The 17766-nt window shown below is 38.4% G+C and overlaps 1 protein-coding gene across 15 annotated transcripts in view; it reads left to right on the top strand.

Moving 5' to 3' along the window:
* LOC106867406 (tripartite motif-containing protein 2) overlaps positions 1-7279 on the top strand; it is a 147303-nt gene extending 140024 nt beyond the window's left edge. For 12 of the 15 annotated variants that reach the window (XM_014912271.3, XM_089345440.1, XM_014912270.3 and 9 more), the window contains one exon: positions 5460-7279. In XM_014912271.3, the coding sequence (XP_014767757.1) occupies positions 5460-6529 (1070 nt within the window). In that variant the 3' untranslated portion in view covers positions 6530-7279. Of the gene's footprint in view, positions 1-88; positions 247-5459 lie in introns of all 15 variants that reach the window. The other 3 variants (XM_089345514.1, XM_089345513.1, XM_089345516.1) reach the window with 1 other exon arrangement.
* The last annotated feature ends 10487 nt before the right edge of the window (positions 7280-17766 follow it).

Genomic DNA, 17766 nt, shown 5'->3' with positions numbered 1-17766 from the left:
TTCCGGTATAACTTCTTTGTACTTATTTTGAAGTCTTGCCAATATGTGGTTTAAGCCTGTGAAATTATACTTTGTTTCTTGGGTACAGGCAAAAGCCAATAGATGTGTGTGTGTGTGTGTGCACATACGCTCACACAGACACATGATGGTGGAAGACCTCCATCATTCAACATCGAGGATTCCATTGTTCGATCAACTGAGAAACCTGCTCTTGAATTAACATGCAAGTGAATGTGCATTCCACAGGCATGTATACACTTTACCCTTTCATAACTATATTTTTAATGAAATACACTGCTTGTGTTTCAATTAACTTTGAACTTAAGAATTTAGTAAAATAATTTTGTCATTATTAAGCTGGTTGAAACATAGATTAACATGAAATTTTGGTGAAAGGTTTTAAAACTGGAGGTTTGTGTCATAGAACCAGAGGTGGTCTCAAGCAGGTTTGGTATTGAATATTTAAGTAGAAATATATAGATATTTACATTATTAGATCAAACTTACGCAGAGTACAAATGAGAGAGAAAATTGAATTGCCATTGATGCTTCTGTAACTGATTTTTTCTTTCTAGGTAGGGGTATTGACTCTCTGCACACACATTTTTATCTCTGGGAAGAGGTGGTCCATATTAGTCTGGCCACTATCCTTTGATCTGTCCAGCATAGAAAAGCCCTATCAGGAACTTGCACTTCATTGATGTAGTTCTCAGGGTTATTGAGGTGCACAAACTACCACTCTGCAACAAGGACTGGACATTGTGGTGAGCTACAAATCAAGGAGGGAGCATATTCACAGTTGATTGACCTGCTAGAAATAGCAGTCAAATCCTCCTCAGATCTCTTACTATTTTAAAAACACAGATACATTAAACAATCTAGTCTTAAGTTTAATATAGGTCAGTGGTTCTCAACCATTTTTATGCCAGTGGACCCCTTTGATTCCTATTTTACTTTGCTGGACTCCCATAGGCATTTGATGCTTGAAAAAATCCTATTTTTATAATTAAATATTAGGAACTGTAGATAAATATTAATATATTTTTTGTATTGTATAAGTATAATCGATTTATTGCATATAATTTTTAATGGCTAAAAATTATATGGACTCCCCACAAGGGTCATGCAGACCCCAGTTGTGAACCACTGTGCTGAAAAAAAAACAGATTTGGCAAGCATGGCTGAAACATTTTCTTGAGCAAGACTCCTTCTCATGTGTCTTGTTTGGCTTGGACTCACTATCAGTTTTCACTGCTCCTGACAGTTTGTCATTCCTGTCTATTCTTCACTTCCATCTTGTTGCAAGTGGTGGGATGGTACTTCTAGGAGTGAGGTGGGGAGACTTAGCTTCTTGGCATTGAGGACAAGGTTATTTTCTTTTCTTACAACCCTGTGTTGCAACTTGTGTTATTCTGGATGCACTAATTTGTGGGACCAATTGTTGTTGCTGCTGCTGCTACCTTTGATGATGCCTCTCTCTCTCTCTCTTTCTCTCTCTCTCTCAGCTTCTCTAGTTAGAAATCACTCAAGTGACTCTTATATTCACATATACAACAACAATAACAGTAGTGTGGAAATTGGGAATGTCTACTTTTCTTTTAATTTTTTAAATTTGTTCTCTTCAAAATTTTATTGAATTTATTTTGGAGTCTTGCTAATGTCTGGTTTTGAGCATACTCTGTTTTCTGACATACAAGTTGAATTTTTCAGCCCAAAATTTAGAGCCAGAAAGGTAGAGTGACTTATACTCCAAGACAACTTTGGAGGACCAAAAATTCCTTGTGAAATGCAGCAGGATTTGGAAAGATGATGGCAATGTTTGAATGTTTACACTACATCATCATCATCATTTACTGCCCATTTTCCATGCTGGCATGTGGATGGTTTGACAAGATCTGGAAAAGCCAGGGGCTGCACCAGGCTACATTGTCTGTTCTGGCATGGTTTCTATGGCTGGATGCCCTTCCTAACACCAACCACTTCACAGAGTATACTGGTTGCTTTTTATGTGGCACCAGCACCAGTATTAATTCTGCTGTGATGGACGGGTCTTCTTGAGAACAGCAAGGTGCCAGGCATCTCAGTCCTTTGTCATCTCTTTTGTAAGGCTTAGTGTCTTGAGATCAGCCTTCAATACTTTGTCCCATATCTCTTTCTAGGTTTTCTTCTTCCACAAGTTCCATCCTCCTTAAGTGATCAACACTTCTGTATGCATCTTTCTACATCCATATGCATCACATGATCAAACCAATACAGTCTTATGTTGTCTTGTATGCTGGAAAATATTGTATTAAATTATTCTTAGTTTCTTGAGTACAGGCATGGCTAAACAGAAAAAAAAGTTCACTAGACAATCCTGTGATTCTGTATCAGATACATCACTTGACAGTATCTTGAGTACATGTCTTCTATCATAGCCTTGGTTTAAATGAAACCTTGTGAGTGAAATATTTAGTTGGCTGAATCTGTGAAAGCCCATCGAGTGGGAGAGGGAACGAGAGAGAGAGAGAGAGAGAGAGAGAGAGAGAGAGAGAGAGAGAGAGAGAGAGACTGACTGACTGACAGAGAGTGAGTGTGTTTGTGTGCGTATGTACAGGCATAGCTGTGTGGTTGAGAAGTTTACTTTTTAACCACATCATTTTGAGTTTGCTCCCTTCGCACAGCACCTTGTGCAAGTGTCTTCTATTTTAGCTCCAGGCTGACCAAAGCTTTGTGAATGGAGAAGTCTATTGTGTGTGTGAGTTACTGTCTTCTCATCTTGACAGCATGTGATATTTGTAAATGAGCACCACTGTCATACAAGCAGTATCTTTCATTTACAATCTTCCACAAAAGCATGTTTTGCCATGGGGAAATATATTATTTGGAGACAGGTGCAAGTTGGTGACAGGAAGAGCATCCAGCCATAGAGAATGTGCTTCAATGAATTTCACCTGCATGGTTAAAATGGACATTAAAATGACAATGATGATACATACACACTGTTTTTGGACATGTTTACTCCTCTCAAAGCATAATAATGATCCTGAATGCCTGACAACTGGGGGGGGGGGGATAGTTGTAAGTCAATTACATCGACAGTAGTGTTCAACTGGTACTTAGTTTAGCAGCCTCAAAAGATGAAGGGCAAAGTCAGCCCTGGCAGAATTTGAACTCAGAAATAAGACGGACAAAATGCTGCTAAACATTTTGTCTGGCATGCTAATTGGTTGTATCAGCTCACTGCTCTAACGATAATAATAATAATTTATTTTGCTATCCTAGCCCATTAATGTGTGTGTGCGAGAGAGAGAGAGAGAGAGAGATGCTGACCCTACCCAGCGACATAATTTCTTGTTGCCTTTGTACTCACCACCTGCTCATACTGTACTACAAATGTAACAGTAAGCCAAATGTTAACATCATTACCAATATCCCTGGAATATTCTGTTGCTCCATACATTGCAACACAGCCTATGAGCAAGTGCTCAACACCAACACTACCTGTCACCTCTCCTCTTCCTTCATTATAAAACTATGCACATACTTTCACATATCTAATACTTGATGGAACACATAGTGTATCACACTGTTTTATGAGCCTATGGAAGCTCCATTCTATTTTGGCAAGACGGAAAATATCATTTCCTTCTTTGTCCTTTCTTCAGTTAATTCATCAGACAAGGAATCATTGTTTTGATATTACCTCTCTCACACTTGTTTTGCCAGAAGTGACTCGCATCCAATATCTCCCTATGGCTTTCAATGCTGGTAAGGATATATTGTCACTGCTGCTGTTCTTATAACTGAAAACATTTCTGTGTGTTAATGTTAAAAAGTCTGTTTTTCTTATATAAGCGTGTCTGTTTGTAGAATAATTGTCATTTTTTTTTTCAGTGTATTTTTCAAAGTGCATTCTATGTTTATTAGTGTGTCTGTTTGTTCAATTGCTGTCATTTTTTTTTTCTGCTTGTCTTGTTTATATTCAAAAATTTTGTTTGAAATTCTTGGTTGTATCTTTGTTGTCACACTTCACACTACAACCCCAGAAGTAAAGGCCATGTTAAAACAGGAGTAAACCATATTAAGACATGAGTAAATGAATTGTTTTTTCATTTAATTTTAATGTCCACTTTGGTATGCTTGCATGGGTTGGATGGAGTTTATTGAAGCAGATTTTATGTGGCTGAATGCTCTTCTTGTCACCAACCTGCACATGTTTCCAAGCAAGGTCATATCTCCACATCATCAGACATGTTAATGCAGTATACTGGAAATGAATCACCTGTTTTTATGACAGTGACAATCATTTACAACTACACATGATGTCAAAACAAAGAGATACACACACACACACACACACACACATGCTGGGCTTCTTTCAGTTTTCATCTGCCAAATCCACTCACATGGCTTTGATAGGCCTGAGGCTATAGTTGAAGGCACTTGCCCAAGGTGCCACACAATGTGGGACTGAACCCAGAACCATGCAGTTGAGAAGCAAACTACTTAGCACACAGCCATGTCTGCACCTGTATCTATGTCTGCACCTATAAAATACTAAAAAGTTCCAGAGCAAACCTATTTTTGACCTCAAGAAGGAAGTTGATTCCAACAGGAGCCATATGCCATTTCAACAGAGACTTCTTTGGAGTGCATTCTTCTGTGTTGTTCATTTCCTATGTTGACCCTGCTGGACTGCCTTCTGGATACTTTTGGCATCCTTTTCCCATTTACTTTTTGAACCTCACATCTCTGAAGTTTTATAGCTGCCCTAACAAAGGTCATCCAACTTGCCTGAAATAGCTACCAAATCTCCCTCAAATTACACTCTATTATCTTAAATAAAATTTTAATTGGACTGTAGTCCTTGATATATAAAAGGACAGGATGGTCATGACAGGAATATCTGCTGAATTGAAACTAATTTGAACTTAAACAACAATGCAGGTAATTTATTTATAATCTAGGTAAATGTATTCAATATATACATATATCTATATATATATAAATAAACTGTCCAATGAACAGGTATGCGAAACTCTGAGTAGCAGTTTTTTGTAATTTTTTTGTGATGTTTTTGCTGCTTTAATAATAATAATAATAATAATATATATATATATATATATATATATATATATATATATATATAGTCTGGACTCTCATGTAAATTATGATGAGTTTTAAAAAATTTATACTGTGAATATCTATGCAGTTTGTTCACAAGAACTGCTACAGGGTATTTTTGATCAAAAATCAAGCGACGTAGTTAATTCTATTGAAACTTGTAAAGTATAGAAAATGCAATAATAATAGTAGATATATGTGTGTGTGTGTGTGTGTGTGTATATATATATATATATATATATATATATATATATATACATACACACACACACACACACACACACACACACACATGTTATTTATCATGTTTATACTGAATCTGTTTCTTATAAAATCTTTCTTTATCATTGCAGAGCCAAGTGTCAAAGTTGACTCTCAAGCTCTTCAACTTGAGCAACTAGCTGCTGGAATACGACGTAGCATTGTCTTAGATGAAGAGGTTTTCGAAGAAACTTTCCTGCGCTGCATGATTTGCCGTGATCGTTATGAGGAAAGTGTAAAAGTTCCCAAAATACTTCCATGTCATCACTCTTTCTGCCTGCCATGTTTGATGCAGCTCTATTATTCAGAGTGTGCCCAAAGAAACAGCCTCACTCATTCTCGTGCAGTTGGTGTTGGTGGAACCATAACGTTTCAATGCCCCAGTTGTCGTAATTCTTTTATGACATCAGAAAGTCATGTTGTCCAACTACCAACTGATCATCGAGTTGTTCAACTGTTGGATTTCGTCCGTCATACAAATACATATACAGTTAACTTCTGTTCCAAGCACCATCTTCAGCCATTGAACTTCTTTTGCGAGCCGTGCATCAAACCTGTGTGTCGTGATTGCACTGTCCTGGATCATAAGGATCGACATGGCCATTACGTTATGGATGTAAACGAAGCACTGAAGAAGTATCGCCCTGTTATTGAGTCAGCAGTCTCTAACATGGAAAATGAAGCAACTTCTCTAAAGAGCAAAAGCGAAACTCTTGAAGAATTGGTGAGATCCAAAGATACCAACAATGACACTATAAAAAAAGAAATTAAAGACGTGTTTGTTGTCCTGAGAAATGCCCTGGAGAACCGTGAGCAAGATTTGATTGAAATAGCAAATCAGAATGTTTCGCGAGAAAAGCAACGGATTATACAGATTATGGATAAGATGGAAGAGAGACAAATGGTAATCAAGGAGGAATGTTCAAAACTCCGAGAAGCTTTATCTGACAGCAATATAGAAGAAATGTTTAATCTGCATGAAAATCTCAAGGCAAAAGCTAAAAACCCAATCCATGTAAGGGAGATAGATGACGGTCTCCAAACTAATTTATCCTTCCATTCAAATATAGACTTTCTATTAGAACAAATTGATAATTTTGGTAAGATAGAGGCACAGGTAACCATAAACAACATCTCAAAAATGTCTAAAAGTAATACATAGGAGAAATTATGGATTACTAGATAGAAGTCATGTCTAATTCAAAAGGAAATAAAAAAGCAGTTTTAAATTACAAAATTCACTGCTTAAGTACTTGGCAAAGTGCAAGGGTTCTTATACCCACTCACCCCCACAAAAAAAAAAAAAACTCCCATCATTATGTAGGAATCTGCAGAATGAAATTCAGTGTTTTCACTCCAATCAAGGAACTGTAACTGTGCTCAAATTATCAAAAGGGAATATTTTCGATACAAAAACTTTACTAAATTTATTCCTTGTCAATGACTCTTACAGTAATTAAAAAGACTGAAATGATAAAAAGAATTATTTATATGTATTTATATATTTATGTATGTTTGCATAAATATTTGTATTAAATTTATGCACTTTGAACAGTTGAAGTATAGGTGCATAAATTATCTTGCTTTCTGTTCATCAAGAATTTAATCATCCAGCTTCATGCAAGCATTTCATTTCTTAATGTCTTACTTTGTAATTGTATGCATTTTGAAAACCACTTATTTATTTATTTACTATAGACTGTGATCAGATATACATTTTTCTATAATTTATTTTGAATTGAATAACTGATCAGTTAATTGTAGCCTGTGTCTATTATATGTATAGCTTTTTTCGCTCCAATGTCACATTAAATCTTAACTTACATTCATGGATTTTGTGAATCTAACAAATCCATGGATAACCAACATTTCCATTCATTCTTGCAATAAAAATAAAAAATAAAAAAACTCACCATGTTGTGTAAATTGTATTCATTAAAAAAAACGGTTTTTGTTGTTCTGTGTAATTATTTTCATCATTTTCGTTAAGGAATGCAAAGTAAGTTTTGGAATAAAATGTTTATTTAAATAAATTAGTAACATATGCTCTGGTTTTGTTTATAAAAGAACATTGTCATGAAGAAAAAAAGTTGTGAAATTGAGTGATACACATACAAGTAAAATAGATGGTCATGAACTGAAACATAACATGATCCATTGTGTTTTGCATCTGGGCAAGGCATGTAATTTTACTTACTCCAGTTACCTGCTGTCAATAGGCATATTTTACGATATTTTCTGGCATGCAAGTCAGCATAGTAAATAATGTAAACATCTAGTGTAAATATTCAAACATCATTACTATTATTTTTCCATATCGCTGAACTGGCTCCTGTGCAGGTGGCACGTAAAATACACCATTTTGAGCGTAGCCATTGCCAGTACCGCCTGACTGGCCTTCGTGCCGGTGGCATGTAAAAGCACCCACTACACTCTCGTAATGGTTGGCATTAGGAAGGGCATCCAGCTGTAGAAACTCTGCCAAATCAGATTGGAGTCTGGTGTAGCCATCTGGTTCGCTAGTCCTCAGTCAAATCGTCCAACCCATGCTAGCATGGAAAGCAAACGTTAAACGATGACGATGATATCATGGAATTTTTGGTCTTCCTAAGTTGTCTTGGTGTGTAAGTCAACATACCTTATTTTTTGGCTATGAATTTTGGTCTGTAAAACTTGACATGTATGTTGGAAAATACAGTATGTTACAACTGAGTGTTAACAATAAGAAGGACTTGCAACTGTAAGGAAAAAAAAAGCTGTTCTAACAATATACGAATGTCCAAATTTGCTAAAGACAACTTGCTAGCTCTGAAAGTCAAATCACTGGCTAAAATGCCTTATGGTATTTGTTCTGGCTCTTATGTTTTGAATTCAAATCTTGCCAAGGCCAACTTTGCCTTTCATTCTTCCAGGATCAATAAAATGAAATACCAGTCAAATACCGGGACCAATGCCCTCCCATCAAAATAGCTGGCTTCACACCTAAATTAGAAATATTTTTTACATTAAAACTTAGAACTACTTTATGTAAATCTCATTTTTAGAGCAAGTTTCATTACAGTAATATTCATAAAGTGGTGGCATATTGTCAACTTAATGCGGCAGTCCCATGAAAGGGAATACTACTACTGCTATTTAGCCCTAGGAAGCACCGCCTCCTGTCGGCCTTGACACATTTTCTGTGTCTTTATGTTTACAAAGGGGGAGATAAGCATCTCCACCCAGCAAAGCCAGCATTCAGAGACTAGTTTCTGAGTTATTGCTCATCATCAGTCTGGAGTAGCATGAATAGCAATGACTCAGAAACTAGTCTCTGGATGCTGGCTTTGCTGGGTGGAGATGCTTATCTCCCCTTTTGTAAACATAAAAACACAGAAAATGTGTCAAGGCCGACAGGAAGCGGTGCTTCCTAGGGCTAAATAGCAGTAGTATTATTCTCTTTCATGGGACTGTCGCATTAAGTTGACAACATGCCACCACATTATCATGTTACTACTGTATAAATCTCTCTGAGAGTATTATTTATATTTTAGTAATATTCATGTCAGAAGATATTGACTTATATCAAGATAATTATACTGTTCATGGCCTGGTGGTTAATAGTTGCTAGATCAGGGGTTCAGTTCTCACACAGGTTAGCTCATTTGTGTCTTTGAGCAAGGTACTTAATTTTATGTTACTTTAGCACACTCAGCTGAAAATGAGTATGAGTGGCACCTGGAGGTTAACTCTAGTCGATTGGCTTCCATTCAAAGACAAGTCTTGTACTTGTAATCTAAATATCTTCAAACCCAGGTAAGCACATGGGCTCAAAGCAGAATTTTATTTCCTTGTTATTATTGTTCATTAGAGCTCTCATTCCAAACTTGAAATTCTAATATTTTTGGAATTCAGTCATGTTCTTATTGTGTAGCCCTCAGGTCAGATCTGGTTGAATAGACCTATGGCATGCTGATAGTTTACCAAACAAAAAGGCAATTCAATTTATGTTATAAGATTTAGTATTGTAAAATGAATCGGTGTATAAACATTCTTTCTCTCTTGTCCTCTCTCACCTTTCACATTATAGCATTTATTCACAAATTTTTATACTTGTAGTGGTAATATTTTAAAATTTCAGTTACTATGAAGTCAAGAAATGTTAAAATATATTATTTAGCTTTAAAACTTGTATCCTCTATTGACATTGTTTCAATTCAAACATTTTAGATGTTTATAAAAAAAAGTAGGAGAAACTATGAGTAGAGAATTATACCTTTTGTTAATATTGATTTCAAATTTTGGCACAAGGCCAGCAATTTCAGGGGACAGGGTAAGTCAATTAAATTAGCTCCAGTATTCAACTGGTACTTATTTTATCAACCCCAAAAGGATGAAAGGCAAAGTCAACATCGGCAGAATGTAAAGACAGACAAACTGCCACAAGGCGTTTTGCCTGGCATGGTAATGATTCTGCCACCTTACCTTTTGTTAATAGATACTCCAACCAGAGCTATGTGCCTTGATTTGAGGGCACACCCCAAAATATTTCACCACCATCTTCTCTCTCTTCTCTTTTCCAACAGGGGTAGTCATGTATCCCCTCTACAGCAAAACACCTGTTTCTGTCTCAGATACTTTAACCTCTCATCACCTGACACAAAACTACCTCCTCTCTGTTGAGGAGCTTTTCTCTTGAAAGTCACTTGGTAATCTCACTGGTGCTGGTACCAAATAAGTACCCAGTACACTCTCTGAAGTGGTTGGCATAAGGAAGGACATCCAACCATAGAAACCATACCAAAGTAGTCTTTTGGTTTGCCAGCTCTTGGTACAGACATTGTTTAATGTCTGCTTTCCATGCTGGGTTGGGTGGTTTGGCATGGAGCTGTCCAAACTCCATTTGTCTGTTGTAGCAAGGTTTCTATGGCTAGATGCCCTTTCTAATGCCAACCACTTAACAGAGTGTGCTGGGTGCCTTTTACATGCCACCAGCATTGGTGCTTTTCATGCGGCACTGGCACCTGAAAGGACAAGCGTGCATGTGTGGAAGACAGCGATTTTACTTAGCTTGACATATCAAGTACAGCAAATTATCACATCTCCCCATCCCTTATCATTTCCGAGTCTACCCCTTCCACAGGTACCCTCCACAATTAGAGTTCAGCAATTCTTTACACAGCTGTCCTCATCTCTACACATCACATGACCAAACCAGCGTAGACTTCCCTCTTGTATATATCTGATGCCTCTTAAATCATTTACACATCATGTTGTGTGTGTACACTGATATTACCCATCCAGCAGAACATGCTACCTTCATTTCTTTCAAGCCTGTGCAAGTCCTCTGCAGTCAAAGCCCATATTTCACTGCCATGTAAAATCTTTTCTCCAAAATTTCATGTTAATTTGTTCCAAACTCGAGCTTGATAATAAGTTATTTCACAAAATTCTTCATAGGTTTTTCAGTTGAACAAATCAACTCAAGTACTTTATTTTTCTAAGTCTGGAACTTATTCTATTGGTCTGTTTTGCTGAGCCACTAGGTTACATGGACATAAACAAACCAATGTAAGTTGTAAGTGGATGAGTGGACAAACACAAATACATGCAGGCATGCACACACACACACACACACACACACACACATGACAGGCTTCCATAAAGGATGAAAGGCAAAGTTGAACTCAGACTGTAAAGACAGACAAAATGCTGTGAAGCATCTTGCTCAGCATGCTAATGATTCTGCTAGCTCACTGCTTTGAATACTTAAGAAAAAATATTTACTGCTTCTCTATTACTTTCTGTTGGTGTGTCTGTAGATCAAAGGCTGTCACCATCTACTTTCCAACTCCTATTGATATGTGAAATTCTCTCCAACAGCTTCAATTTTTTGCATCCTTCATTTCATGACTCAAATTATCAGTTCTATGTGGCTAGGATGTGCTCCCTTCTTTGGAAGTAGCAAGTAGCTAGGGGAGAAGCTGAAAGGAAAAAGTTTTCTAATGTTCTGTAGCATGAGGATCAAAGGTTTGAGGTGTTCTGGGTTACAAGACAGTGTGTCAGAGAAAAATCATGATGCTGTAGGAGAGAAGTGTGTTCGGGTAGTTTATGGTACACTTGTACTTAGTGATTCTGCATATAAAGAAGCATGGAAGTGTCACTATGAAAAGCAGCAGAATGTAGAGAATGCATGGGAGGAAAGTCCACCTAATATAGACCCAACAGTTGGAACAGCTATCCGAGTTAACAGTAGCATGATGACCACTGAGAGGCTTAAAACTGGTGGAAGGGAATATGGCTTAGTTAATCAGGTTGTCCAGGAAGAGGTCATACACTACTGTAGTTGCATTATAGTCAACTGCTACAAAGGTAAAGGAGATGCCTCAGACAGAGATAATTACAGAGGTACCAAATTGTCGGGACCAGGTCATAAAAGTTGTAGAAAGGGGTCATAGCTTGACTAGTTGTGAAGGAAGTTAACCTAGATGAGGTGCAGTTTAGTTTTGTGCCAGGGAGAAATACTACTAATGCTACCGTCTTAGTAAAGCAACTACTGGAGAAGCATTTAGTGAAAATAAACTACTGTACTTGGCATTTGTTGCCAAGGAAAAAGACTTTTATAGGGCTCTTCTTTTCTTCATCTTGTGGTCATTGTAGAAGCTAGGGTTAGATGAATGGATGGTGAGAGCTGTCCAAAACGTCCAGGGTTGCTATTAGTAAGGTGAAAATCAACAATGTGTATAGCACTGAATTTAGTGTGGATGTAGGAGTTCACTAAGGATTGTATGTAAAATGATGAAAGTGGTGATGATGATAAAGTATGTCTTCTACTTATATTTCTTCTGATGTTATTTAATACTCTGTTTAGAATCATACAGTGGAGGCGCAATGGCCCAGTGGTTAGGGCAGCGGACTCGCGGTTTCGATTCCCAGACCGGGCGTTGTGAGTGTTTATTGAGCGAAAACATCTAAAGCTCCACGAGGCTCCGGCAGGGGATGGTGACGAACCCTGCTGTACTCTTTCACCACAACTTTCTCTCATTCTTTCTTCCTGTTTCTGTTGTACCTGTATTTCAAAGGGCCAGCCTTGTCACACTGTGTCACGCTGTATATCCCCGAGAACTACATTAAGGGTACTAGTGTCTGTGGAGTGCTCAGCCACTTGCACGTTAATTTCACGAGCAGGCTGTTCCGTTGATCTGATCAACTAGAACCCTCAACGTCGTAAGCGACGGAGTGCCAACAACAACAGAATCATACATCATGAAACTGTATATCTATTTCCTTTCACTCCCATATTTTGTATATTTTGGTAAAACTACCCATACATTATTTTTCACAATTTAAGTTAGGCATGCAGTTTGTTCCTTGATTATCTGTGAACTTAGCATTCTATTTCAAGTGACAGTCCTGCTGCGTTTTGGTTGTTCTAAGATATGTATTAAGGGAGAGCACTGTGAATAAACTTTAAATGTCAAGATTGCACTCGGTCGACTCGTACGTAGCAGATAACGTTTACCAGTCCAGGAAGGTTACAAACTTCTCAGTTCCAGATTCAGTTACAACAGAGGTTCTCAACGTGAACAGTACCGCCCCTTAGGGAACTCTGGGCATGCTGAAGGTAGTGTTAGGCTTTAGGGGACGGTGAGGTAACAACATACTAAATTTTACTTATAGTAGTAATTATGTTACACATGATAAAATTCGTAATAATTTTAAAGATAAAATGTGAACTCATCAGAAACAGGCAAGTCGTTGACTTGCAATATATAAAGTAAATTTACAACTTTTGTCTTCATTAATTTTTTTATCATTTCACTGTTAAAAGCTCATACAGTCCATTTTTAGGGTAAAAGTTATGAATTATCATCCATGTTAAGTTAGATAAAGCAATTAAGAGTATGAAGACCGGGAAAGCCCCCGGCCCATCAGGAATCACTGCAGAGATGCTCAAAATATCTGGCAGTGTTGGCTATAGCCTAGTCACCCGTATTACGAACCAGGTGATACACGAAGGAGTCATACCCAATGACTGGTGTAGCAGCATCATAGTCAACTGCTACAAAGGTAAAGGTGACGCTGTAGATACAAATAATTACAGAGGCATCAAGCTGTTAGATCAGGTTATGAAAGTTACAGAGAGGGTCATAGCCCAACTAATTAGGGAGCGAATCAATTTAGATGAGATGCAGTTTGGGTTCGTGCCAGGTAAAAGCACTACTGATGCCTTATTTCTAGTGAGACAGTTGCAGGAGAAATACCTAGCTAAGGATAAACCTCTGTACCTGGCTTTCGTTGACATGGAGAAAGCCTTTGACAGGGTCCCCCGATCCCTTATCTGGTGGTCAATGAGGAAACTTGGGATAGAAGAATGGTTAGTGAGAGCTGTGCGAGCCATGTACAGAGATGCTGCCAGTAAGGTGAGGGTTGGAAATGAGTACAGCAATGAATTCTGGGTAGAGGTAGGGGTCCACCAAGGTTCCGTCCTCAGCCCCCTCTTATTTATCATAGTCCTCCAGGCAATCACAGAGGAGTTCAAGACAGGTTGCCCCTGGGAGCTCCTCTATGCTGATGACCTTGCCCTAATTGCGGAGTCACTATCAGAACTAGAGGAGAAGTTTCAGGTGTGGAAGCAAGGTCTAGAATTGAAGGGCCTTAGAGTCAACCTAGCTAAAACCAAAATCCTAATAAGTAGGAAGGTAGATAAAACACAAACCCCTTCAGGTAGATGGCCCTGCTCAGTATGTAGAAAAGGAGTAGGTAGTAACTCTATAAGATGTACCCGGTGCAAGCTATGGACACATAAGAGGTGCAGCAACATCAAAGGCAGGTTAACTAGCAAGTTAGTTTTTGTTTGTGGCAGATGTTCAGGTGCAATAAAGACTGTAAACAAACAGGAAACAACTTCTATCTCATTCCAGGGTGAAAAACTAGAGGTAGTCGATAGCTTCCGCTATCTGGGCGACCAAGTTAGTAGTGGGGGTGGGTGCGCTGAAAGTGTAGCTGCTAGAATAAGAATAGCCTGGGCAAAGTTTAGAGAGCTCTTACCCCTGCTGGCGACAAAGGGACTCTCACTCAGAGTAAAAGGCAGACTGTATGACGCATGCGTACGAACAGCCATGCTACATGGCAGTGAAACATGGGCTGTAAATGCTGAGGACATACGTAAGCTCGCAAAGAATGAAGCCAGTATGCTCCGTTGGATGTGTAATGTCAATGTGAATACCCGTCAGAGTGTAAGTATCTTGAGAGAAAAGCTGAACATAAGAAGCATCAGTTGTGGTGTGCAAGAGAGACGATTGCGCTGGTATGGACATGTGAGAATGGATGAGGATAGCTGCGTGAAAAAGTGCCACACCCTAACAGTTGAGGGAACCCGTGGAAGAGGTAGGCCCAGGAAGACCTGGGCTGAGGTGGTGAGGCAAGACCTTCGTACATTGGGCCTCACCGAGGCGATGACTACTGACCGAGACCTTTGGAAATGTGCTGTGCGTGAGAAGACCCGGCAAGCCAAGTAAGATCGTTGCCAGTGCCCCTGGACTGGCTCTTGTGCGGGTGGCACATGAGATGCACCATTTTGAGCGTGGCCGTTGCCAGTACCGCCTGACTGGCTCCCGTAGGATTTTCGAGTGAGATCGTTGCCAGTGCCCCCGGACTGGCTTGTGCGGGTGGCACATAAAAGACACCATTTCGAGCGTGGCCGTTTTCGTGCGGGTGACACGTAAAAGCACCCACTACACTCTCTGAGTGGTTGGCGTTAGGAAGGGCATCCAGCTGTAGAAACTCTGCCAAATTAGATTGGAGCCTGGTGTTGCCATCCGGTTTCACCAGTCCTCAGTCAAATCGTCCAACCCATGCTAGCATGGAAAGCGGACGTTAAACGATGATGATGATGATGAAGTTGTCATATCTCACTTGCCACTTAGGTGGGTGCTAAGACTAACAACTACTTAAAAGGGGACTGCTAGAAAAACAATGGTTAAGAACCACTGAATTACAATTTACATTTAAAAAGGCATTCCATCCCCTTATTTGTACTATTCAAAGAATATTGAGTAAATAAATTGAAAGAAAGTGTCTAAAGACACATTCAAATATTTGTGATTACCACACACAAGGTGTAACTGCAATTTATATTTACTGCCACCAAAATTCAAAAAATTTTTATCTGGATGGATGTAAATAAATAACCATAGAATGTCTTCACATTGAGTCATTAACAACAAAGATGCTGATTGATAATTACCTTTGGTATAAGTCAAGAAATTTGTAGGAAAGACTTGATTGAATGGATTTAACATTATTTCTGGTACATACTTTATGAAGAGCTCAAGTTGTTGTTTAGTCCCATATTAGACGTTTGATGAACAGCATTCCAGCTGTGACCATCCTATCTTTTCGTTTATCTACAACACTGTCCAATGTGTTCTTTCTTAGTAAAAGTGAGATTGTGTGATTTGAGGGAATTCAGTTGCTATTTCTAGCAAGTCAGACAAATGGCTGTAGACTCCCTCTCATTGGAAGGTCAGATTGAAAGGTGAAGTTAACTCATGATAGAATCTCGGCATAGAACAGAAATGAAGATATCTTGAAATCTTAAATATACTACATTCTCTGTGTAAAGAATAAAATATCATCGGACTATAGATAACTAAATTACAACAGGTATATAGTCCAGTTTTTGTATTATAGTGCATTGTTGTACCATTCAAAACTTTTTATTCTTTACAAACAATACACAATGCTTCAAGCGAACTACAATACTCTCCTACATTCTCTATATAAAACTGAACAGAATATTAGGCACAGGTGTGGCTATGTGGTTAAGATGTTTACTTTCCAACCACATGGTTTCAGGTTCAGTCCCACAGCATAACTCTTTGGGGAAGGTATTTTCTGCTACAGCCCCAGGGCAACCAAAACTTTGTGAGTAGATTTGGTAGTAAGAAGCCTGTTGCATCTGTGTATGTGTGTGTGTCTTTGTCTTAACATTGTGTGACAGCTGTAAATGAGTGTCACTGACATTCAGTTCTAATATTCTGTCAGAAAATGTTTGGCTCTAGGAAAATATTATCTTGATTGGAAAACAGATGAATAAGTACCAGTCAAACACTGGGGGTCAATGTAATTCACTAACCCCTCCCCTAAAATTGCTGGTCTTGTGCAAAAATTAGAAAGAATTATTAGTTCAAATTCTGGGAGTTAACTTCCCTGGCTTTGTTGATCTAAATTAGTCATTAAGAACTTATTTTTCTCATCACTAAAGGTGTAATTATTATAATTAATTAAAATTTCTTGAAATTTTAATTAATTTTATGATGTATGTGTATGAAATGCAATGCTACATGGTAGTGAGATTTAGACCTTGAATGCAGAAGACATGTGAAGACTAGAGAGGAATGAATCAGGTGTGCTCTACTGGATGTGCAATGTCAGTGTGCATGTGCGACAGAGTGCTAATGTATTGAGAGAAAAGTTAGGTATGAGAGAAATTAAATGCAGTGTACAAGAAAGAAAACTGTGCTGGTTTGGTCATATGGTGCATAAAAACATGTCAATCACTTAAAGTGGATGAAACTTGTGGAAGAGAGAGAGATCCTGGAAAACATGGGGTGAAGTATTGAAGGCCAGTTTCAAAATGCTGAGACTTATGAAGAAGATGACAAAGATCAAGATATATGTTGCATTGTCGTATTCAAGAAGACTCCCCCACTACAACAGAATTGATATCCTAAAACCAATTTGGTAGTGCTTGTCCACGAGGAGCTCTGCTTTGTCAACTTCCTCCCACCACCTATATTCCATCCCCTAACACCTATCACTTCTATTACCCGAGAGCACAGAATAGGCACACACTACACCTGCACCTCTGGCTATCCCAGTTACCTTTATTCCCCCACCCACCCAATTACCTTCTTTCCCAGCCTACAGTCTTCACCAATCACCCCCTTTCTGTGCTTTCTCTCCCCTCCCTGTGCTGCTTTCTATCATCAACTCCTTACTTGTTTGGTATCATCCTCAATGCCCTCACAAATTTTGGCATAAGGCCAGCAATTTCAGGGAAGGGATAAGTTGATTAATTTGATCCCAGTGTTCAAGTGGTACTTATTTAATTGATCTCGAATGGATGAAAGGCAAAGTTGACTCAGTAGAATTTGAACGCAGAACATAAAGATGGACAAAATACTGCTAAGCATTTTACTCAACATGCTAATGATTCTGCCAGTTTGCCACCTTGAATAAAAATAAATATTACATTTGACACAGTAATCTTGATGCTTAAGCACCAGGTCTGTTAAAAGACACAAGGTAATAATCATAAAAGGAAAACAAGAAGCAATAACTGCAAGAAAAAATACCATTTTTCATAGGGATAGGTTTAAATAGATATATTGAAGACTCGGTAAGTAGTAGTAA

Source organism: Octopus bimaculoides, chromosome 2, assembly GCF_046866305.1.
Source record: "Octopus bimaculoides isolate indiv1 chromosome 2, ASM4686630v1, whole genome shotgun sequence".
Taxonomy (NCBI): Eukaryota; Metazoa; Mollusca; class Cephalopoda; order Octopoda; family Octopodidae; genus Octopus; species Octopus bimaculoides.
The sequence above is the reverse complement of the archived record's forward strand: the minus strand, read 5'-3'. Positions and strand labels throughout refer to the sequence as shown.